The 23892-nt window shown below is 42.3% G+C and overlaps 1 protein-coding gene across 3 annotated transcripts in view; it reads left to right on the forward strand.

The window, feature by feature from the left end:
• The window catches only part of SMIM20 (small integral membrane protein 20), a 51862-nt gene that overhangs the window by 5062 nt on the left and 22908 nt on the right, over window positions 1-23892 (forward strand). For 2 of the 3 annotated variants that reach the window (XR_014027151.1, XM_081333134.1), the window contains exon 3: window positions 927-1578. Coding sequence is in view for 1 of the 3 variants with exons in the window: in XM_081333134.1 (XP_081189260.1) it covers window positions 927-964 (38 nt within the window). In the remaining 2 variants the exon portion in view is untranslated. Of the gene's footprint in view, window positions 1-926; window positions 2486-23892 lie in introns of those variants that run through there. The other variant, XR_014027152.1, reaches the window with a different exon arrangement.

The raw sequence follows: 23892 nt of genomic DNA on the forward strand, positions 1-23892 counted from the left end.
TCAGAGTTATCTATGCACTAGTTATGTCCCAATTCAGTTGCTTAAAGTGTTTTAAATGAACTGGATTTGTAAGTTGTTTGGCACTCACATTTTGAGTGCAACGTATTTGTACAATACCTTATTGTATTGCCATTTTTAGAACTATTTACCTATTTGCTTCTGAGTGTTTAAAGTGCTAATTTATCTACTTACAAAAATACGTACTCCTTTGCCAAAATACAGGTAGTCCTCAATTTATGACCAAAATTGAGCCCAAATTTTCTGTTGTTAAGTGAAACATTTGTTACCTTTTGGCCCATTTTACTGATTACTGTTGGCTTATTTTTTCCTGCTACAAACCTAAACATTATTTAGGTTTGGGTAATGAGCTTATTGATAGGTTTAATTTATTGGGGAATGTCATTTTAGATTTTAGCTTTGGTATTTATATATTTGTTGTTATTTAACGCATTGTATACTGTACACCCTCCTCACATTTTCGGAGCTGGGCAGCCTTTAAATCTTGAAATAAGTCAGCTTTAAGAGTGGAATTTCAGTTCTGTTCCCCAACCCTCCTTCTGTATTTGATGCTCATTTCTCAAAACAGTTAAATGCAGCCTGAGTTATTACAGTTTGTCATTCAGCAAGAGTTGTGGACAGAATTGATGAAAATTTCATAAAGAGGAAGGTTAACCAAAGACTCATGTAGGAACGTCATTTCTTAGCCACTCTCACTCCAAATCAATATTCCAATTTTAAATAAAAGATCTGACTGCTTTTTTGGGGGGGGGGGGCAGATTGCTTGTTTTATTATTTAAATTATATGTGTTATGGAGGTTTTCTCTTTGGTGTGTGCATGTTTACTGCTGGGAAATAATTATCTCCTTGCACTGTTACCGATATTAAAAGGAATAATTCTAAACGTCTAATCGTTTGTTTACCCATAGGATTAAAAGTGTGGTCTGATCCATTTGGAAAAAAATAAAAAAAAACCCCTCTCTTGAAGATGTGTGGATTTTCCTTTTTGCCATCCATGACGCTCCAAGTCCCTTTTTTGACAACTGAAATAACGTAGAAAAAGGGTTTGGCATGTTGGTTTGCATTCATGTATATATGTGGTAATTGCTAATTTTCAAGCTTCTCTCTGATCTAGACATGAGAAAGAGAACTCTATGGAATGTTTTCTGTTAAGAAAATGGAATCATTATGCCTTCCTTTATTGAGAGAATAAATATTATTTTGATCTGCACAGATTAAGCAGCTGACGTCTGTATAAAATACGACAATAATAAAAGTATATTATTATAGAATTGTGAGAAATAAAGCTTTCTTATAATGTTCTACTACAGGATGTGGGGCTCAGCATTCTAGCCGTTCTTTAAATGAAAAGGTGGACCGATGAAAACAATACTTACTTCTGAAAAAGATCTCCCAGATAAACACTGTAATTTTTAGCCTTCAATAAGAGATGATTTTTAAACAGATTTAATTTCTAATTAAAATGGTACCATTTTGGGCTCTGGGCTTTTATAATTCTTAAATTAAGAGAAACTATATTTGTAATTTTCCTGTTAAAAATTAAAAATGTTTTATTACTCATTTTCATATCTTTTTTTTGGTAAAGTTATATACTCTTTTTTCCCCCCTTTATTTGGAACTTCTGAATAATTCTGTGTTTAAATTGTCACTAGGTGGGCTTTGAGACCCAAGTGTAGAAATTTTCTGCTGTGTTCTGACAGGCCCTTTCCAGCATCCAGATAGTGTAGTACAGGGGTAGGCAACCCTTGCTAAAACATACTAAGCATTGAACAACTGCGAAAGAAGAAAAATCATAACTGCTCTGTAGAATTATCTACCATATCTTCTGAACTTGAGAGATGGGCACGTTGACTTGCTGGAGATGAAAGCCAATGAAAGATTTTTTTGTTGTTTTACGATTCAAATAAAAAGGTGTCAGTTAAATTCTGTATTCTTTTCTTGATGGAAAGGAGTTTTAAGGTGATAGCTTCCAACAAAATTTACAGCCAGGATCTTTGCTGAACTATAGCATGACGTTTTTCTCCCCATATAACATACTTCAGCAATGTCACAAAGAATACAGAAATGATTTAGAATAACCTGTTTCAGAGCAAATACAATTCGCTGGAGAGATGCGAGCCTGGCTATTGAATCTGTTTATAAAACTCTTAAATCTTCAGTTGCTGAGTCAAGAAATAATAATTTCTTAGTTCTGTGTCCAAGGGATAAGACAAACATGGTTAGCCTCTAATCTGTTTAACAGAAAATGGAACTTGTTCATACAGCTTTTGTTATGGTCACTCATGCACTCGTTACCTCCCGTATAGATTACTGCAACGCTCTCTACATGGGGCTGCCCTTGAAGACCACCCGGAGGCTTCAGCTGGTGCAGAATGCGGCCGCGCGGGTTGTGGTGGGAGCATCCCGATAATACTCCCATATTACACCCCTCCTGCGTGGGCTGCATTGGTTGCCGGTTGCCCTTCAGGTGAGGTTCAAGGTGCTGGTTCTTACCTATAAAGCCCTACATGGCTTAGGCCCGGGATACTTGCAGGACCATCTGCTGCCGGGAACATTTTCCCATCGCCCTGTGCGCTCACACAGAGAGGGTCTCCTCAGGGTGCTGTAGGTCAGACAATGTCGGCTGGCGACCTCCAGGGGCAGGGCCTTCTCTGTCGGGGCACCTGCTTGGTGGAATCAACTCCCCCGAGAACTTTGGACAGCCCCAGATCTCCGGTCCTTTTGTCGTGACCTTAAGACATACCTTTTCCAACAGGCCGACCTGGACTGACGACAGGGGTTTTAATTTTGTTTTAATTTTTATTGGTTTTTAGTGGGGCTTTGTACAATTTAATCTCTTTTAATATTTGTATTCATTCTTTTTATTGTTGTTAGCCGCCCTGACTCCTTCGGGAGATAGGGCGGCATACAAGTCCCATAATTAAATTAAATTAAGTTTGCTTTGGACACTGAATAGCTTGTAATTTTTTTCTCTTGTTGCACTCCGGTAATGATTAACCACCTAATCTTCGAGATTCAGGCAGACATCAATTATCCCACTATACAGATAAAAGCAAAAGAAGCTGATTTTAGCCATTCCTGTGCTCTGCCAAAGAGCAATGACTTTTGGGATAAAATAAGGTGAGAAATTAGGACACTGATGCTCTAGTGTTATTTTAGGAACTAAAAGAGACTCGGAATAACGAGTTGGAAGGACCTTGGAATTCTTCTAGTCCGACTGCTTGCACAAGCAGGGGACACAGTGGTGGGATTCAGCCGGTTCGCACCACTTCGGCGGAACCGGTAGCTAATTTTTTTGTTTCCCAGGCCCAGAATGGACTTCCGGAAGCGGCATCCACACAAAGAATCGGTTGTTCACATATTTGAATCCCACCACTGAGGAGACACTATACCATTCTGGACAAATGGCTGTCCAGTGTTCTTACAAGCCTTCAGTGTTGGAGCATTCACAGCTTCTGGAGGCAGGTTGTTCCACTGGTTAATTGTTGTAACTGTCAGGAAGTTTCTCCTTAGTTCTAGGTTGCTTCTCTCTTTGGTTAGTTTCCATCTGTTGCTTCTTGTCCTGCCCTCTGATGCTTTGGTGAATAACGTGACCCCCTCTTCTTCGTGGCAGCCCCTGAGATATTGGAACACTGCTATCATGTTCCCCCTCGTCCTTCTCTTCACTAGACTAGATTTACCCAATCCCTGCAATCGTTCATATGTTTTAGCCTCCAGTTCCCTAATAATTTTTTTTTGTTCTTCTCTGCAATTTTCCCAGAGTCTCAACATCTTTTTTACATTGTGGTGACCAAAACTGGATGCAATATTCCAAGTGTGGTCCTACCAAGGCATTATAATACATTAACACTTCACATGATCTTGATTCTATTCCTATGACATGACACACACACATACGTACGATAAGTATGTGTATCATGATATAGTATTTGGGATATATACGGATAGGTAGATAAATGGATGGATGGATGAGATAAATGGATGGATGGATGAGAGACAGATGGAAAGGTAGATGAGATGGATGGATGAGATGGATGGACGAGACGAGATGAGATGGATGGTATATGAATATATGCAGTGGTTTTAGATAATGCAGAAAAGTTTGCCTTTTAGGGCTTAAAGCATGTTAAGGATGTTGTGATTCAGGGTCAGCCTGTGGGTTCGGCAGTTGGGTCGGACGACTCAGAGGAGGAGGAGGGGGGTGTTGAAGACCTTGCTGAGGGGGTTGAAGATCTTGCTGATGAGAGCCCTCAGCCAGGCCCCTCCCACGTGGTCACCACGGAGACCCAGCTGTGAGCCTGACAGCGTGGATGAAGATGACCCACAGCTGGCCCTGTTCAAGGACGCCCGACGCAGGAGGCAGTCAATTAGGAGTAAACAGAGGAAGGCAATGGGGCTCCTCGGAAGGAGGCAGAGAGAAGCCACGCCCTGAACTCTATATAAGGGGAATGTGTGGGAGGGCTGGTTTGCTGAAGGCAACCGCTTGGATAGTTCCTGTTTCTTAAAGCTCCTGTTTCTTGGTTTGTCTTGTTCCGTTTGTTTTTGTAGCAATAAATTTGGCAGGCGTAATTCCAGCCTCTTGCCTTCTTGTAAAAGGGTTGTCCCTGCCTTTTCTGCAGGGCCGGTAGCAGGCTGGTACAGAACAAAGGATTCCTTGCTTTGACTGGTTAAGTAACTGATAATCTCCACAGTAGACTATAGCAGTATATACAAACATCTGTATCTGATAAAATCTATGCACACCCATTTCAGGGCTCTCCAAAATTATCGGATTTAAATAAATAAATGAGTCTCTTGTTACTTTCTCTGCAGCAGCATTTTGATCACAGCACACGGGGTTTTCACATTTCAATTTGTCTCAATTATTGTAACTGGCCAAAAAGAAGTTTAATTGCTTTTTTCCCCCCCTTAACGTCTTCAGAAAGCTGAATGCCCTTCACCCTGGAAATTTAGTACAGGCAGTCCTTAACTTATGACCCGGACTGAGCCCAAAATTTATGTTGGTAAATGAGAAATCTGTCAATTGAGTTTTGCCCCATTTTGCGACTTTTCTCGCCACATTTGTTAAGGGAATCACTGCAGTTGTTAAACTAGTAACACGATCGTTAAGCGAAACTGGCTTCCCCCATTGGCTTTGTTCATCAGAAGGTCGCAAAAGGCGATCACGTCACACACACACACACACACACACACACACACACACACGGGAGACTGCAACCGTCATAAATGTGAGTCGTCAGGCACCAAATGTAAACCACCTGACCGTGGGGATGGTGATAAGTGATAAGTCACTTTTCAGGGGTGTCGTAACTGAATGGTCACTAAATGAACTATTGTAAGTCGAGGACTACCTACCTGTATTCAGATGGTAGTGCAATAAAGCCGCATTCCTATTGAATGCTATTCTTTTTTTGTCCACTAGATAGAGCACTCCAGCCCTTTGTTAGATTAGTTTTATTCCAGATGGGTATCAAAATATAACGTATTTCTGGTTAGCTGGCTGAGTGCCCCAGTAGCTCTCTGCTACATGTATTCAGAAGTGTTAATTATTTGTCCACAAAGCATCAAACCAGGCTTCCTCTGTTCATTCAGGTGCCACTTTGATTTGTCCATTTAATTGATTTTATGACAGGAAAAAAAACACCCTACTAAGACAAAAATACAATCATTGTCAAAGAAAAGAAAAAAAAATGCAATAAAAGTTTTTTCTAAAAAATAGGGGCGGGGCATCAACAAAAACGCTATATTATGTCAGCTGTAAAAAAAGGGATGCCCGTTAACAGCTCAGATTTGGATGCAACTTCCCTTCAGATTTAAGTATTGCAATACTTAAATACTCCCATATTACACCCCTCCTGCATGAGCTGCATTGGTTACCCTCCGGGTGAGGTTCAAGGTGCTGGTACTTACCTTTAAAGCCCTACATGGCTTAGGTCCGGGATATTTGCAGGACCGTCTGCTGCCGGGAACGTTTTCCCATCGCCCTGTGCGCTCACACAGAGAGGGTCTCCTCAGGGTACCGTCGGCTAGACAATGTCGGCTGGTGACGCCCAAGGGGAGGGCCTTCTCTGTGGGAGCGCCAGCCCTGTGGAACCAGCTCCCCCATGAGCTTCGGATGGCCCCAGAACTCTGGTCCTTTCGCCGCGGCCTCAAAACACTCCTTTTCCACCTGGCTGACCTGGACTGACAGGGATTTTAATTATGTTTTTAATTTTTTAACTCTAATTTTTAATTTATTTTAATTTTAATTTTAATTTATTGTACAGAGGCCTTTAATTTTAATTTTATCTTAACTTCTGTATTTATTGTATGTTATTGTTGTTAGCCGCCCTGAGTCCTTCGGGAGATAGGGCGGCATATAAGTCCCAATAATAAATAAATAAATAAAATCATTCTCCTTTCCTTCCATCTTCAGCCCTGTTTGGCTTTCTACTCTGCCTAGCTAAAGTGATACCTGCAGTTGCCTTACAAGCACAAGGGTGTGTGTGTGTGTGTGTGTGTGTGTGTGTGTGTGTGTGTGTGTGTGTGTGTTTGTGTGTTTGTGTGTGTGTGTGTGTAACTTCCTACTCACCTTTCTTCCCACCCAGTGCAAACAAACCCGGTCATCTTTGAAGGACAGAGGTTTTCCCGCCCTTTATCACCAAGTGGCAATTGTTATCTGAGGATTTGCTTGTTAGTTTGCCCGTGGAGGTTGGTGATAATACTCCTTTCTTTTGTGGGTTGATGGAAACTATTGTAATGTTTTGTGTTACTTGGATCACAGGAGATAGAATCAAGATCACATGAAGTATTAATACCACTTTACAATGCCTTGGTAAGGCCACACTTGGAATACTGCATCCAGTTTTGGTCACCACGATGTAAAAAAGATGTTGAGACTCTGGAAAGAGTGCAGAGAAGAGCAACAAAGATGATCAGAGGTCTGGAGGCTAAAACATATAAGGAACGGTTGCTGGAATTGAGTATGTCTAGTCTAATGAAGAGAAGGGTGAGGGGTGACATGATAGCAGTCTTCCAATATCTCAGGGGCTGCCACAAAGAAGAGGGAGTCAAGCTATTCTCCAAAGCGCCTGAAAGCAGGACAAGAAGCAACGGATGGAAACTAGTCAAGGAGAGAAGCAACCTAGAACTAAGGAGAAATTTCCTGACAGAACAATTAACCGGTGGAGCAACTTGCCTTCTGAAGCTGTGAATGCTCCAACACTAGAAGTTTTCAACAAGAGACTGGACAGCCATTTGTCTGAAATGGTATAGGGTTTCCTGCCTGAGCAGAGGGTTGGACTAGATGACCTCCAAGGTCCCCTCCAACTTTACTATTATGATTGTGATTATGAGATGCCTAAATTGCTTTAAATATATGCCCCTTGTTCTTGGTAGCAACCCATAGGCCATTACCATTTCAACCTCATGGGCAGTTTTTTCCATTTTGAGCCAATATTTGATTATATTGTACTTAACTGAATTTGCACAGCTAGTTAAATAAGACTTGACTTATTAAAAGGATACATTTGCCGTGCTGGGCAGTTTATACTTGATATAAATTAATAACACTGGCTGTGCTAACAATCCATTTGCATTGTCACTTGATGAGATTCAAGGTTTTGGTAATGGTTTTCAAGGCCCTACATGGCATGGGTCCGGAGTACCTTGGGGATTACCTGCTGCCGGCGTCAACTTCCCTCCGCCCTGTGCGTTCCCACAGAGAGGGCCTCCTCAGGGTGCCACCGGTCAGAGAATGTCAGCTGGTGGCCCCCAGGGGGAGGGCCTTCTCTGTGGGCGCCCCGGCTTTATGGAATCAGCTGCCGGTTGAGCTCCGGATGGCACCTGACCTTCGCTCCTTCCGACACGGTTTGAAGACCTACCTATTTGAACAAGCCGACCTGGCCTGATGGGGGATGTGTTGGGGTTTTTATTGGATTTTTATATTACTATCTATTGTTTTAGCTCGGGCTCCTATTTAATTCTTTTTTAATTTTTGTACTCTGTATTTTTATATGTGCCCTGTTCACCACCCTGAGTCCTTCGGGAGAAGGGCGGTATACAAATATAATAAATAAATAAATAAATAAATAAATAAATAAATAAATAAATAAATAAATAAATAAATACATACCTGGATTGCAAGCTAGCTAATCCTTAAAGGTGTTTCCCCCCCACACACACACACACAAAAGGCAACTCGACTTTCTTTGTTTTTTTCTCTGAAAATGTTTTGTTCCTCATCTAAGAATCTTTGTCAGTTGTCTTGGATGAGAAGTGAAACATTTTCAAAGGAAACACCAAGAAAGTCCAGTTGCCTTTTGGAAAAAGCATCTTTGGGACAACCACGACCTGGATGACTGAGAATCTCCATAAACCAGGGCTTTTTTCCTCATAGAACGCTCAGAACGGAGTTCCGGCACCTTTTTTGGATGGAACCTTGTAGGGTAGGCAAGGCGGGTTGTATGACATGTGTGAGTTCCAGCACCTTTTTCTTTTACAAAAAAAGCACTGCCATAAACAACATAGAAACTAATCCTAAATCCAGGAATGTACACAGAATACTAAACTGTATACACGTATAATAACAAAATCTGTCTCAAAATGCAGTTAGTCTTTGTAACTACCACTCAAAATCTGCCTTTGCTTTCATCTGGGCAAGAAAAAAAAGAAACAAGGCACGTTTCTGAATTCTCTGAAAAAGATGAGAAAAACAGGGCAGGCTGTCAAGTTTCCGACATATGGGCTTTTCAAGTGACTCTGAGGCATTGTTTACCTTGTTGTTGTTAGCTGCGAAGTCGAGTCCGACCCATCGCGACCCTATGGACAACGTTCCTCCAGGCCTTCCTGTCCTCTACCATCTTTTGGAGTCCCTTTAACCTCACGCCTACTGCTTCAGTGACTCCATCCAGCCACCTCATTCTCTGTCGTCCCCTTCTTCTCTTGCCCTCCACCTTTCCCAGCATTAGGCTCTTCTCCAGTGAGTCCTTCCTTCTCATGAGGTGGCCAAAGTATTTGAGCTTCAACTTCGGGATCTGGCCTTCTAAAGAGCAGTCAGGGTTGATCTCCTCTAGGACTGACCAGTTTGATCGCCTTGCAGTCCAAGGGACTCGCAGGAGTCTTCTCCAGCACCAGAGTTCAAAGGCCTCAATTCTTTGGCGCTCAGCCTTTATTATGGTCCAACTTTCGCAGCCATACATTGCAACTGGGAAGACCATAAGCCTTGACTATACGCACTTTTGTTGACAGGGTGATGTCTCTGCTTTTTAGTGTGCTGTCTAGATTTGCCATGGCTTTCCTCCCGAGGAGCAAGCGCCTTTTTTACCTCAAACAAGCGTCTTGTTTACCTTAAAAGTCCTTTATTGGCCTAATACACCGGCAAATGCTTGCTCGAAAGAAGCTGGAATCTGAAATCTGCACCCCTTGCACAATTTATTAAAACGCAATTCTCCACCTTACTATTTTTGTCATTAATCATATTCTCCAATTAATTTAAAGAATCAGTTTCCCTTCTGTTAGAAGACCCGCCAAACCCTTATCTTCTTAGTGAGAGAAATAGCCTTGATGGTGCATTCCTACTCATTCCCCCTCCTAACCTTAAACTAAAGCAATACACTAGTCTTAAAGCAATACACAAGTTTAACATACGAAAGGGCTACTTCTTCATCTCCTGTCAAGCAATAACATTAGATGTTAGCAGCGTTGACACAGGCAGTGAAATGCTGAATATCTTAGCAAAACAGAGCTTAAGAGGCTTTGGTAATCAGAGTTGAGTGCTCTCTCTCTCTATAATATATAATTATTCTATACTTTTCATACAGCAGAGGGCAGGCTGTTAAATCTTGTAGTGGATATGCTCTGTGGAAAGAGAATTTTAAATTATAAAACTGCTTAGCTGATTAAATGCACCAATTGTTCTATTCAGATTGTAAAAGCATGGAACTCAAAAGACATATCTGTTGGGGGAATCTGTATCACTAAGGTTTTACTTCGTTGTTGTTGTTAGTTGCGAAGTTGTGTCCGACCCATTGCGACCCCATGGACAACGTTCCTCCACACCTTCCTGTCCTCTACCATTTTCTGGAGTCCATTTAAGCTCACGCCTACTGCTTCAGTGACTCCATCCAGCCACCTCATTCTCTGTTGTCCCTTTCTTCTCTTGCCCTCAACCTTTCCCAGCATTAGGCTCTTCTCCAGTGAGTCCTTCCTTCTCATTAGGTGGCCAAAGTATTTGAGATTCCACTTCAGGACCTGGCCTTCTAAATAGCAGTGAGGATTGATCTCCTCTAGGACTGACCGGTTTGATCGCCTTGCAGTCCAAGGGACTCGCAGGAGTCGTCTTCAGCACCATAGTTCAAAGGCCTCAATTCTTTGGTGCTCAGCCTTTATCTACTTTTTTATTTAATGTGTGGCACATCATACATGGACTAGCAGTATGTATTAACATTTCATCTAGATTAGTAGAACCCAATAAAATATAAACGTTAAAAACATCTAGGTTCAAATAATGTCCTAGGGCTAGGCCAGGGGTAGGCAACCTTGGCTCTTTTATGACTCATGAACTTCAACTCACAGAATTCCTGAGCCAGCCATGCTGAGGGGAAAGGGAGAGGTTTCCAAGCTGAGCCATGCTGGCTCAGGAATTCTGGGAGTTGAAGTCCATGAGTCATAAAAGAGCCGAGGTTGCCTACCCCTGGGCTAGGCTATCTAACCATTGAAGCACAGCATTGTTTATAAGAGTCGTGGTGGCGCAGTGGATAGACTGCAGTATTGCAGGCTAATTCTGCTGACTGCCAGCAGTTCGGCAGTTCGATCCTGACCGACTCAAGGTTGACTCAGCCTTCCATCGTTCTGAGGTCGGTAAAATGAGGACCCAGATTGTTGGGGGCAAGATGCTGATTGTGCAAACCGCTTAGAGAGGGCTGTAAAGCACTGTGAAGCGGCATATAAGCCTAAGTGCTATTGTTATATTGATAAAAATCAGATACTGGACCGGTAAATGCCCTCAGGTTACAGTCGGTCAAGATGTGATCTACAGTTTGACATAAGACCCTGCCGTCACTCCGAGGGAAGGATACTATGCCCCATTTATACAGGGAATTCCGGCAGATGCCATGTGAGGTGTGAATCCTATTCAGGATTGTCCTTTGCTGATATGGTAGTTCAAAGCCTGTCGCTTTTTTTTTTGTGGGGCCCTTGATATGTCTTCCTATGTCTGGGCCTTCAGTGACCCCTTTGGCTTTCCACTGGGAAAGTTAAAGTTGTTGGGCAGATGTTGTGCAAGTGCCCTGCATTTGAGTCTTCTAGCTGATAAATGGGGAAGGTTGGCGATGCGGCAGTAGGAGTGAGTTGTTCATAATTTTTCTGCATTCTCAGAGGAGTGAATCTTGCCCTCATAAAGATGGCCGTGCTGTATTGGTTCAGAACAGGAAGCCAGCAACTTGGAGTGGTTTTAATTTGTTTGTTTACATTTACATTGAAGTGATACCCTCTCAACTCAACTAAGTGACTCAGGAGGACTTAATGCTCACTTCGACAAATTGAAGGACACCCCCCTCCCCATTAAAAAGCAATTGTGGTGGAAAGCTCCCTTAACTACTTTCCAACTCTTTATTTTGTTAATAGAATTTAGCTTCTAAGTGATGGGGCGATGCAGAATTGAGAACTTAGATAGAGCTTGATTTAACAGATCTCTCTTTAACAGAACGACAGAGTTGGAAGGGACTTTGGAGGTCCTCTAGTCCAGCCTCATGCACAGACAGGAGAACCCTATTGTTCTGTTCCAGCCTACTACCGGCCCTGCAGAAAAGGCAGGGACAACCCCTTTACAAAAGGCAAAAGGCTGGAAGTAAGCCCGCCAAATTTATTTACACAAAACAGATCCAAAACAGAGCAAACTGAGCAAAACAAAAATACGAACCACTAAAACAGGAGCTATTCGAACGGTTGCCTTCAGCAAACCAGCCCTCCCACACATTCCCCTTTTAAACAGTTCAAGGCGTGGCTTCTCTCTGCCTCCTTCTGAGGTGCCCCATTGCCTTCCTGTTTACTCCTACTTGACTGCCTCCTGCTTCAGGCGTCCTTGAACAGGGCCAGCTGTGGGTCATCTTCATCCACGCTGTCAGGCTCACACAGCTGGGTCTGCGTAGTAACCAGATGGGAGGGGCCTGGCTGAGAGCTCTGCAAAGCCTCAGAACTGTCCTCTGCAGGCTCTCCAAACCCCTCCTCCTCCTCCTCTGAATCGTCCGACCCAACTGCCGAACCCACAGGCTGACCCTGAATCACAACACCTATACCATTCCAGACAAAAAAGGTTGCCTAATCTCTTCTTGAAAACCTCCAATATTGGAGCACCCACAACTTCTGGAGATGATCTGTTCCACTGATTAATTGTTCTCACTGTCAGGAAATTCTTCCTTAGTTATAGGTTGCTTCTCTCCTTGATTGGTTTCCATCCATTGCTTCTTCACAAAAAGAAAGAAAGAAAGAAAGAAAGAAAGAAAGAAAGAAAGAAAGAAAGAAAGAAAGAAAGAAAGAAAGAAAGAAAGAAAGAAAGAAAGAAAAAGAAAAGCCAGCTCAGTATAAACTATACTGTTAAAGATCCACAAAACTACAAATATACAATATTTGGGAACCTCTAGTGGGGTGTATATGTGTGTGTGTACTTGGTACCTTCCTTGCAAGCTCCGGAATGATGAAAAATACTCTTAAGATATTTGAACCTTTGGATTCAATCCCTACCTTATCCGCAGACCAGCAATGGTTTGTAGAACTTTTTTCAACAAGAAGGACTTTTTCTGATCAAACTCATCTCCCCATTCATTCATTCATTCAGTGGAAGAATGCTGAACTCAAACCAATTTTTCTCATAGAATAACATCCCCACAGAATAAGGCTGCTGGAGGTTTATCAGAAATGTTAGGAAAGTGAAGATCCTACACTGCAGATTTCTCTATTAATGATTTAATGTAAAAAAAAGGGGGGGGGAATTACTGGGGCCAAAATGGTCCTCAGGTGGGGATAGGTGAGTCCTAATTTGCCCGCTTAGTTCTAAGGAAGTTTAAAGGATTTCTCTCCAGTCTTCGCCAATTTTTTTTTTTTTGCCGGAGATTCAGTTTCAATTTTATAACCAGTCAACTTTGGAAACATATCTTGCAATCTGATGCTGAAAAATTACAGGTAGTTCTCAACGTAACGGCCAAAATCAAGGCCAACATTTCTGTGGTTAAGCAAGACAATTGTTCAGGGAGTCTGACCCCATTTTATGACTTTTCTTGCCACCGTTGTTAAATGAATCACTGCATGTCTTAAATCAATGGTGAACAGGGTTGTTAGAGCGTGCACAGTCTTATTGTGTGAGATAACCCAGGAGTAAACACAGTAAACAGTGGTCTGTATTAAATGGCGGTTTATCTTACACTATCTACAATATCATATACCAGGAACAATATACATACACGTGCTAATACAGCAGGATCCAACAAACCACAGTTACAGCAGGAAACAGAAGAGAAAGAACACATCAGCAGAGCCTTCCCTTTTATACAAAGGCTCTTAAAGAGACACAGACCCTGCTGAGACATTCCCATCATTACATCTTAAATCTTACATTACATAAGCTGGTTAGCTGTTAAATCAATACCTTGACAAGGGTGGTTCAGGGAATCTGGCCTCTCCGTTGACTTTATTTATCAGAAGGTCACCAAAGGTGACCACATCACTCTGGGATAGTGCAGCTGTCATAAATATGAGCCAGTTGGCAAGCATCCAAATTTTGATCACACGGCCAAGGGGGATGCTGCAACGGCCGTAAGCATGAAAAACAGTCGTAAGTCCCCTTTTTTCCAGTGCCATCGTAACTCCGAGCGGTCACTAAACAAGTGGTTGTAAGTCAAGGACGACTTTTAGTCATCTGAGGTGGGTCACAGCAGAGAATTTGCTTATGCATCTGCCATTGACCTCTGCCCAATTCTGCAGATTCTGTTATTAGTTACAGTATTAGTAATATTCCAAAGGTTACAAAGACGATAGAGCCCTGCCCCAAGCCAATTTGCGTTGCGCTGTCTGTACAGGTAGTCCTCGATTTACAACAGTTCATTTAGTGACTATTCAAAGTTGCAATGGCATCGCAAAAAGTGACTTACGACCGTTTCTCACACTTGTGACCACTGCGGCATGTGATCAGAATTCAGATGCTTGGCAACTGAGTCATATTTATGATGGTTGCAGCGTCTCAGGGTCACGTCACGTGATCTCCTTTTATAACCCCCTGACAAGCAAAGCCAGACTCACCTAGCAACGGTGTTGCCAACTCAATAACTGCAGTGATTCACTTAACAGCTGTGGCGAGAAAGGTTGTTAAATGGGGCAAAACTCGTTTAGCAAATGTCTCGCTTAACAACAGAAAATTTTGGGCTCGGTTACGGCCGTAACTCGAGGACTATCAGTATTACAAAACCGGGATGCCAATGTAGAGAACCCACCGCTCTAAAAATATATATATATATTTGAGATGGGGTATTAATTCAGACCTGAGTCCTTTCTTTTGCTGGAAGCCACAAAATCCAATTGTCGAACATCTTTTTTTCATTAAAGCTGACAACAACCCGTAGCAGCCACGCCGATGGGCTGGATTCATCGCCATGCCCCATCAAGTTTATTTGCTTAGGTCCAGCTTTATTTACTTCCAGATGATTCCGTTAGGAGCGCTTTTGTGGTCATTTCCAAAGCAGTTCGCTCGCTTTGTATATTTTGGGGCTTCTGACTTAGCCAAGTGCCGAAAGATTTGGCGGCTCGCTTCTATTTTCCTACCCAGGGGTTTTTATAAACTTTCAGAAGGAACTGAAAGAATGCTGTTTCTGAGCCAGATTATTATTATTATTATTTTCAAAAGCAGCCACTCTCGGTTGCCTGCAATTTTCTGCAAAACGGCGGAGGCTTCAAAAGAAAAGAAAGGAAAATCTGCATTGTGCAATTGTAGCAAATTGTTTTCATCAGCGGCTTTACCGCCCCTTAAGTTCTCCCTGATGTTCTTTTATGTGTGAGTGAACATATTTCCCAAAGTCCTCGACTTACGGCGACAACTGAGTCCCAGGTTTGCTAAGCAAGACAGCGGCTGAGTTGTTTTTTGCCCCATTTTGCGACCTTTCTTGCCGCAGTTGTTAAGTGAATCAGCGCAGTTGTTAAGCTGGCAACATGGTCGTTAAAGGGATCTGGCTTTGACCCATTGACCTTGCTTGTCATTCCAAGTTGTTACTTGGAATTGTCACCAAAGAAATCTTTTGTAAGTCGAGGACTATCTGCATATATACTATCTGCGGGATATAAATGGAATTAAAATAAAATAAAATAAATAAAATATCTAGCACCTCATTCAGGATTGTGAACATAGGAGGAATTGAGGGTTCGTATAAATGAAATATATGATCATAAGTTGAGGACTACGTGGCCTGTTGATTAAGAAAAATCAGCGGTCAGCCTTACTGTTTCTAAAGATGAGTAGAAATCAAAACAGAAGACACTAGATTGTTTTTGAATGCGTTGATTAGCTTCTGTAACTCCAGGGCCATTTCTCAATGTGCGAATGTATTCAGTCCTACTAAGTCAAAATGAGGGATTATGGGAGCTATGATGAGGGCAGAGTGTACATTAACATTTTGAGAGAAGACGAAGGTTGGATATGTATGAGTTCCTCAACACAATGTTAATGATAGGTCTGTAACTGCCCTTGTGGCAATGCAGTCATTCTGGTTTTGATGGAAAGGCATTTCCAAGATCGTGAACTTGGCAGTTATTGATATGCATTAAAAATGAAGAATATACATAGAATAATAGGGTTGGAAGGGGTAGGCAACCTTGGCTGTTTTATGATTTGTGGACTTCAACTCCCAGAATTCCTCAGAATGGCTGGCTCAGGAATTCTGGGAGTTGAAGTCCACGAGTCATAAAAGAGCCAAGGTTGCCTACACCTGCCCTATACCATTCCAGACAATTGGTTGTCTAGTCTCTTCTTGAAAACCTCCAGTGTTGGAGGATTCACAGCTTCTGGAGGCAGGTTGTTCCACTGGTTAATTGTTCTTGCTGTCAGGAAATTTCTTCTTAGTTCTAGGATGGATCTCTCTTTAATGATCGTCTACCCTTCATTTCTTGTCCTGCCCTCTGGTGCTCTGGAAAATAAGTTGAGCCCCTCTTTTCTATGACAGCCCCTCAAGTACTGGAAGACACTATCATATCACCCCTAGCCCTCCTCTTTGTTAGTCTAGACTAGGGGTTGGCAACCCTTGGCTCTTTTATGACTCGTGGACTTCATCTCCCAGAATTCCTGAGCCAGCATGGCTCAGCTTGGAAACCTTTCCCTTTCCCCTCAGCATGGCTGGCTCAGGAATTCTGGGAGTTGAAGTCCACGAGTCATAAAAGAGCCAAGGTTTGCCTACCCCTGGTCTAGACATACCCAACTCCCTCACTTGTTCATTTTATGACTTAGCCTGCCGACCCTTTATCATCTTTGTTGCAATTCTCTGCCCTCTTTCTAGGGTCCCAATATGTTTTGAGTTTCAGCTGCAAAGAAAGAAGCATTCACATATCCTGGGTCCATATTTATCAGTGGAAAAAGAGTTTGATGAGTCTTAAGAGCCATGAGCTTGTGATCCTGATGGGTTCCTAGTAAACATTCATCGGCTGTCAAAATGGATTGCAATCACTTTTACTGTGCCTGAAGTCCCCTGGCATTATACATACTTCTGAATTCTGAATTAAGAGATATTAATAGGGTGGGACTGGTTTCCTATCCACAGGTTCCTCTTGCAAACACCCTGTTCTCCTTTTCCGTGGCCAAAAACAGGAGTTAGTGGCTACTAGGGCAAAATATGTTTTTTTTTAGTCTGCTTAACTTCCTAGTTCTGAAAATCTGTTAGTACGAGGTTTGCCTAGTGTCACTTTATGGTATAGATTAATTCCAGATGAAAAATTTTTACTCCCTAGTTTCAAATCCTGAAGTTTGAAAGCTGCAGGTTTTCATTACCCCTTCTCATTTGCTGGTTGTTTTTTATAAAAAAAATAATCTGATTTTGGTTAGGTGAAAACGTTTTAATGCTTTGTAATCTGCCTAGGAAAAAAAATAGTTTTGCAGGTAGACTATAGAATACCACACAGAATTTATTTTATTTATTTATTATTTATTTTTGGGACTTATATGCCGCCCTATCTCCCGAAGGACTCAGGGCGGCTAACAACAATAAAAGACAATAATACAAATGTTAAAAAAAATTAAATTAAAGCCCCAATGATAAAATATTAAAAACATTTTTAAAAATCCCTATTGTCAGTCCAGGTCAGCCTGATGGGAAAGAAATGTTTTAAGGCCGCGACGAAAGGACCGGAGGTCCGGGGCCATCCGGAGCTCAAGGGGTAGTTGATTCCACAACTTCCACAATATGGCCTCATCCTCCATATTCCTAACTCAATAGTGTCAAGATGCTTAACATTGTGTTATTATTATTACTTTATAACAGGGCTGTCAAACTCAAATTTCATTGAGGGCCGCATCAGCATTGCGGTTGCCCTCAGGGGGTCGGGTGGGTATGGCCAGGGTGGGCGTGGCCTACTGGATGGGCGTGGCTAGAGTGCGTATGGCCTACTGGGTGGGTGTGGCCAGCTCTACATCGTTGGCATCAAGGGTGCCTATGGGGGCCTGGGCAGGAGTGGGACGGATCTGAGGGTCTCTGGCAGAAGGAGGGTCTCTGGGCCAGGGCCAAGGCAGTGGGGGCCGTTCCCTCACTGTTTCCAGGATGGCTTAGCGGGCCGCATGAAACCACTTTGCGGGCCGCATCCGGCCCCCGGGCCTTGTGTTTGACATGTCTGCTCTATAAATTATTTTATGGGGAAGTTTTTGCTTGATAGTTAAGGGAGTCATTTTTAATAAATAATTAGCGAGCTTTAGAAATAACGTGTGCTTCATATTTTTGTTTAGAAACGCTTCAGAGCAAACCAGACCAACGTTGTGCAAACAGTACATGAATTTATAAGGCAAAATATAACATCTATGGATAATACGGGTGGTCCTTGACTTATAACCACAGATGAACCCAAAATTTCATTCGCTAAGCAAGACAGTTGTTAAATCAGTTTTGCCCCAGTTTATGACATTTCTTGCCACAATTGTTAAGTGAATTGCTGCAGTTATTAAGTTAGTAACATGGTTGTGTGGGAAGGCAGCCCCCCCAGAGAAGGAAATATTGAAAGGGCAGAAAAATATATTTCCTCAAAGGATCTTAAAGAGGCAGAAAAGCATGCCCAGTTTTTCTTAATAGCCCCAGGTCTCCCTCCCCCAAGCAGAAACCAGCTCTGTAGAAATGCAGATGTAATAATCCATTCAGGAAGGTTGGAGGCCCCCAGCTAGAAGCTTAGGAAGACAAAGACATCCAAAATCTACATACCCCACCCAAACTCTAAGACAGGACATAATAGGATTAACCCACAGATGCCAAAGGGACACAGGTCAGAATACCTGACACAGGAAATACAAAGTCTCAAACAGAACAGGAAACAACTTCAAGAGACCCAGAGGGTATAAAAACCCACTCCCTACATGTGCTCGCTGTCTTTTCTTCCAAAGCCATCTTTCTGTCTGGCTCTCCTCTTCAATAAACTGCAACCATCTTCCTAAAGCAGTCGCCATGTTGTTTATTCCCAGCTTGGACTGAACCATGATGAAGACTTTTCCTTCAACAGTTGTTAAGTGAATCTGGCTTCCCCATTGACTTTGCTTGTCAGAAAGTTGCAAAAGAGACATGGCAACTTTGTGTAGTGAGTTCGTTGCGCAGGAATGAAGACGAGGCGAGTGAGTTCAGCAATGGTCATGTTTATTTCCTTGCAGGATCTGAACTGAGGAACTGAGCTGCAGCAATTTATAGCCTGGCCCCTAGGTGGCAGCCAATAGGTTTAAAGCAACCCATTGCCGCCTAGGGGCAGCCAATAGCAGCACCGGAGACGGGGTGTCTGAGTTGCTGGGAGCTGTTAGCTAGCTCCAGCTTACCAAGTGGTGTTACAATTGAGCCCAATACATAACAGCAACTATCCTAAATGCACTTGGCCAGTTGCCAAGTGTCTGAATTTTGATCACCTGACCGTGGGGTTGTTGAAGCAGCAGTCGTAAATGTTGAAAAATGACCATTTTTTGATGCCGTTGTAACTTTGAATGAATGGTTGTAAGCTGAGGACTCTCTGTACCAGCAAAGGAGATCTCCGTTTCTCCTGGTTTGCTGGTTTGCAACTCCCTCTATCAATCCCACAACGATTCAGTTGTCTTCCTGAAATGGTGTCTTCTGTCTTCTTTGAACAAACCCAACTCTTCTAGGTCAAAATGCGTCTGTTTCTTCTCCACCACATTCCAGTCTTTTAACAGAATAACAGAGTTGGAAGGACCTCAGAGGTCTTCTAGTCCAACCCCCTGCACAGGTAGGAAACAAATGGCTCTTAAAAACCTCCAGTGACAGAGCACCCACAACTTCTGGAGGCAAGCTGTTCCACTGGTTAATTGTTATCACTGTCAGAATGTTTTTTTTTCTTAATTCTAGATTGGATCAGTCTTTAATGATCTTCTATCCATTGCTTCTGAATAGAACAGAACACAATACAATAGAATAACAGAGTTGTAAGGGACCTTGGAGGTCTTCTAGTCCAACCCCCTGCTCAGGCAGGAAACCCTACACCATTTCAGAAAAATGACTGTCCAATCTCTCCTTAAAAACCTCCAGTGTTGGAGCATTCACCGCTTCTGGAGGCAGGTTGTTCCACTGGTTAATTGTTCTAACTGTCAGGAAGTTTCTCCTTAGTTCCAGGTTGCTTCTCTCCTTGATTAGTTTCCATCCATTGCTTCTTGTCCTGCCTTCGAGTGCTTTGGAGAATAGCTTGACTTCCTCTTCTTTGTGGCAAGCCCTGAGAGATTGGAGCACTGCTATTATGTCCCCCCTCGTCCTTCTCTTCATTAAACTACACATACCCAATTCCAGCAACCGTTCCCTATATGTTTTAGCCTCCAGTCCCCCAATCATCTTTGTTGCTCATCTCTGTATTCTTTCTAGTGTCTCAACATCTTTTTTACATCGTGGTGACCAAACGTGGATGCAGTATTCCAGATGTGGCCTTACCAAGGCATTGTAAAGTGGTATTAACACTTCACGTGATCTCGATTCTATCCCTCTTGTTCTTGTTCTGTCCTCTTGTACCTTGGAATTTAGCAAGGTACATTCAACCAGCTTGATCTCTGTCCCCGCTCTGTTTATCAGTTCCCATCTGTCAGGTAAGTCAAGCTCATTCAGAAATATTTGTTTCTTTTAAAACAGTTTTGATTCTACTTCTATCTTTCAGAAGCTCGGCTCTCTCTCGAAATGCCAGTTCTGAGGAAAATATATGTTCTAATCTTTTATAACTGTCCTCTTTTCACTACACACATACGCGTAAGTGTTTACATTTTCTAGCTTTTTTTTCCATGAGAGATTTCTTCTTTGATCTAAAATATTTCTTCCTTCCTCCACCCACCTTAGCAATCCTCTAGTAGCTCAGCAGAAATCACCAAATATTGCAAAGGTACACAAAGATGCACAACAACAAAATAAATAGGTGGAATCAAAGGACTTGGCAGCTGCTCCTATAATTGCAGATTCAATGGCTACATACTGTACAGACCTTCTCACTAGAGGTATTTAGCCATATGGAAACCATTTACATTTTTATTTTTCCTCAGGCAACTTTGAGTGCTATAAATTACAGGAAAGAATTGCCTTTTTGTGAGTTCATTTTTTGCTTTCCCTCCAGCTTGGCCCACGTTCATGCTTCATGACTAATAGGGAGGCTCTTTTTTTGGAAAAACCAGCGGGGAAAATCCCATATAAAATAGGGCAAACAGCTAGAAAAATCTGAAGATTTGCTAAATTTATAGTTCACAATTCCTCCAAGCCGTTCAGGAATACCCAGTAGGAGACCTCATCCTTGCAGCTCTCTACAAAGATTGATTAGACTAAGGAACTTTTCAGCAAGTGAAGCAATCACCTGGATCTTTAAAACCACACTGGCTAAATTGGATAAATTAAGAGTTCAGAACTCTTACTCTCACCTATTTTGGATGTAACAGGGGGAACAACCCTAATGGCTCCGGATGGTTCAGACTTAAACTACCATTCCCAAGAAAGGATTGCAAAATTGATCAAACCTGAATGACAGGAAAGGGGGGGGGGTTATTGAAAGCACCATTTGTATAGCAACGAGGAAATGACCTTTAGAGTTGAGAGTAGTAATAAGTAACGTGGTTCCTCCAGATGTGGTGGACTTCAACTCTCCCCAACCCTAGAAAAGATTACAAGGGATGTCTTGCCAAGGTATTGATTTAACAGCTCACGAGCTTATGTAATGTAAGATGTAAGATGTAATGTAATGATGAGAATGACTCAGCAGGGTTTGTGTCTCTTTAAGAGCCTTTGTATAAAGGGAAGGCTATGCTGATGTGTTCTCTGTCTTCCGTTTCCTGCTGTAATTGTGGTTTGTTGGATCCTGCTGTATTAGCACATGTATGTATATTGTTCCTGGTGTATGATCTTGTAGATAGTGTCAGATAAACCACCATTTAATACAGACCACTGTTTATTGTGTTTACTCCTGAATTATCTCAGCCCAATAAGACTGTGCACGCTCTGACATGTCCCCAAAATGCTTTTTCCAAAAGGCAACTGGACTTCCTTGTTTTACTTCTTTTGAAAAACTTTCACTTCTCATCCAAGAAGCTTCTTCACCAGTCAGTTATACAGAACTGAAGAAGTTTCTTGGACAAAAAGCGAAATGTTTTCAAAAGTTGGGAAAAGCACCTTTGTGGTAACCATGAGCTGGATGATTTAGCATCTCCACGGACCTTATAAGGGTTGCAGATCAAAACATATGGAAGTTCTCAGTTGTCCACCCAAGAACATCCAAACATCTGCCTCTCTAGTCCTTTGGGGATGAACATTGGCCAGTATTTTTCAGATGAAATTAGTATGGTTTATAAAAGATGGTCCTACTAATTACACAAATGGCCCTTTAACATCTGAAGAACCCCCCCCCCCCAAAAAAGAAGCAGTGGTTATTGACTTTTTGGGCCAAGATGCCCGGGCATCACTAATAGAGTGGAAGAGAAATAATTATTTAATTGTACTCGTTAGTTGCCACGTACCAGATAATTATTCTTAGAGAATTCATTCAGAGAATTGCTGTGGTCTCCTTAGCGGGTTAGGATGACATGAAATCCATCATGCAACCCCGGGGAATCCTAGAAACAGGATCGATTGGAAACATTTCATTTTTAGAGACTGCAAAGCCAGAAGGAAATGCTAGTTTTTCTTTACAAATCAAATGCAGTCAGCTGGCAGCTTTCTGCAGCTTAACATAAACAAGAAATCATTCCTTCCTAAAGCTGTGTAATGTATCCCACACGGTCTGTGTTTGTGTGAAGGGGATTTTCAAAGAATTGCGGTGAAATCCTCGGGGGGGGGGCGTTTTTTCACTGCTCTTTATTGAAAGTCTGAATATCTAGTTACTTCACACACACACACACACACACACACACACACACACAGAGAGAGAGAGAGAGAGAGAGAGAGAGAGAGAGAGAGAGAGAGAGAGAGAGAGAGAGAGAGAGAGAGAGAGAGAGAGTTAGGTATATCCCTGCTGTTATACAGGCAATCCTTGACTTACGACCACAATGGAGCCCAAAACCTCTGTCGTTAAGCGACAGGCATTTGTTAAGTGAGTTTTGCCCTGTTTAGCAACCTTTCTTGCCACAGTTGTTAAGTGAATCACTGAATTTGTTACGTTAGCAACATGGTTGTAAAGTGAATCTGGCTTCTCCACTGACTTTGCTTGTCAGAAGGTCACAAAAGGAGAACTCCGGGATATGGCAACTGTCATAAATGTGAGTCAGTTGTCCAGAAGCTGAATTTGGATCACCGGACCATGGGAATGCTGCAACGGTCGTAAGTCTGAAAAATGGTCATCAGCCACTTTTTTCACTGCCGTTGTAACTTCAAACGGTCACTAAACAAAATGTTATAAGTCGAGAACTATCTGTATCTTTACTGGAAATGTTATATATACCTCCTCTCCCTAAGTATAAATGTCAAAAAGTGCAGAGAGAAAAAGAAAAGGTAGCATAATAGTTAAACTACGTCTTCTAATATCTACTGGAAAAGATTTACATATGAGCTTTGGTTTTTACATTTGTTAATACGGATTTTTATATTTTTGTATGTTTGCTTTCCCCTTCATGGATTACTGCCTTGTCGTGGCGAAGGGGCTTGCGTAATTCAATGAAGCTATGAGCTATGCCGTGCAGGGCCACCCAAGACGGACAGGTCATAGCAGAGAGTTCTGACAAAACGTGATCCACTGGAGAAGGAAATGGCAACCCACTCCAGTATCTTTGCCATGAAAACCCTATGGACAGTACCAAAAGGCAAAACGATATGACGCTGGAAAATGAGCCCCTCAGGTCAGAAGGCGTCCAATATGCTACTGGGGAAGAGCAGAGGGCTAGTACTAGTAGCGCCAGAAAGAATGAAGCGACTGGGCCAAAGCCGAAAGGACGCTCAGCTGTGGATATGTCTGGTGGTGAAAGGAAAGTCCGATGCTGTAAAGATTTTTTCTCCATAGGAACCTGGAATGTAAGATCCATGAATCAAGGCAAGCTGGACGTGGTCAAACAAGAGATGACAAGACTGAACATCGACATCTTAGGTATCAGCGAACTAAAATGGACAGGAATGGGTGAATTTAATTCAGATGACCATCAGGTATACTACTGCGGGCAAGAATCCCTCAGAAGAAATGGAGTAGCCTTCATAGTCAATAAAAGAGTAGGAAAAGCAATAC

Source organism: Vipera berus (assembly GCF_964194415.1).
Source record: "Vipera berus genome assembly, chromosome: 7".
Lineage (NCBI taxonomy): Eukaryota > Metazoa > Chordata > Lepidosauria > Squamata > Viperidae > Vipera > Vipera berus.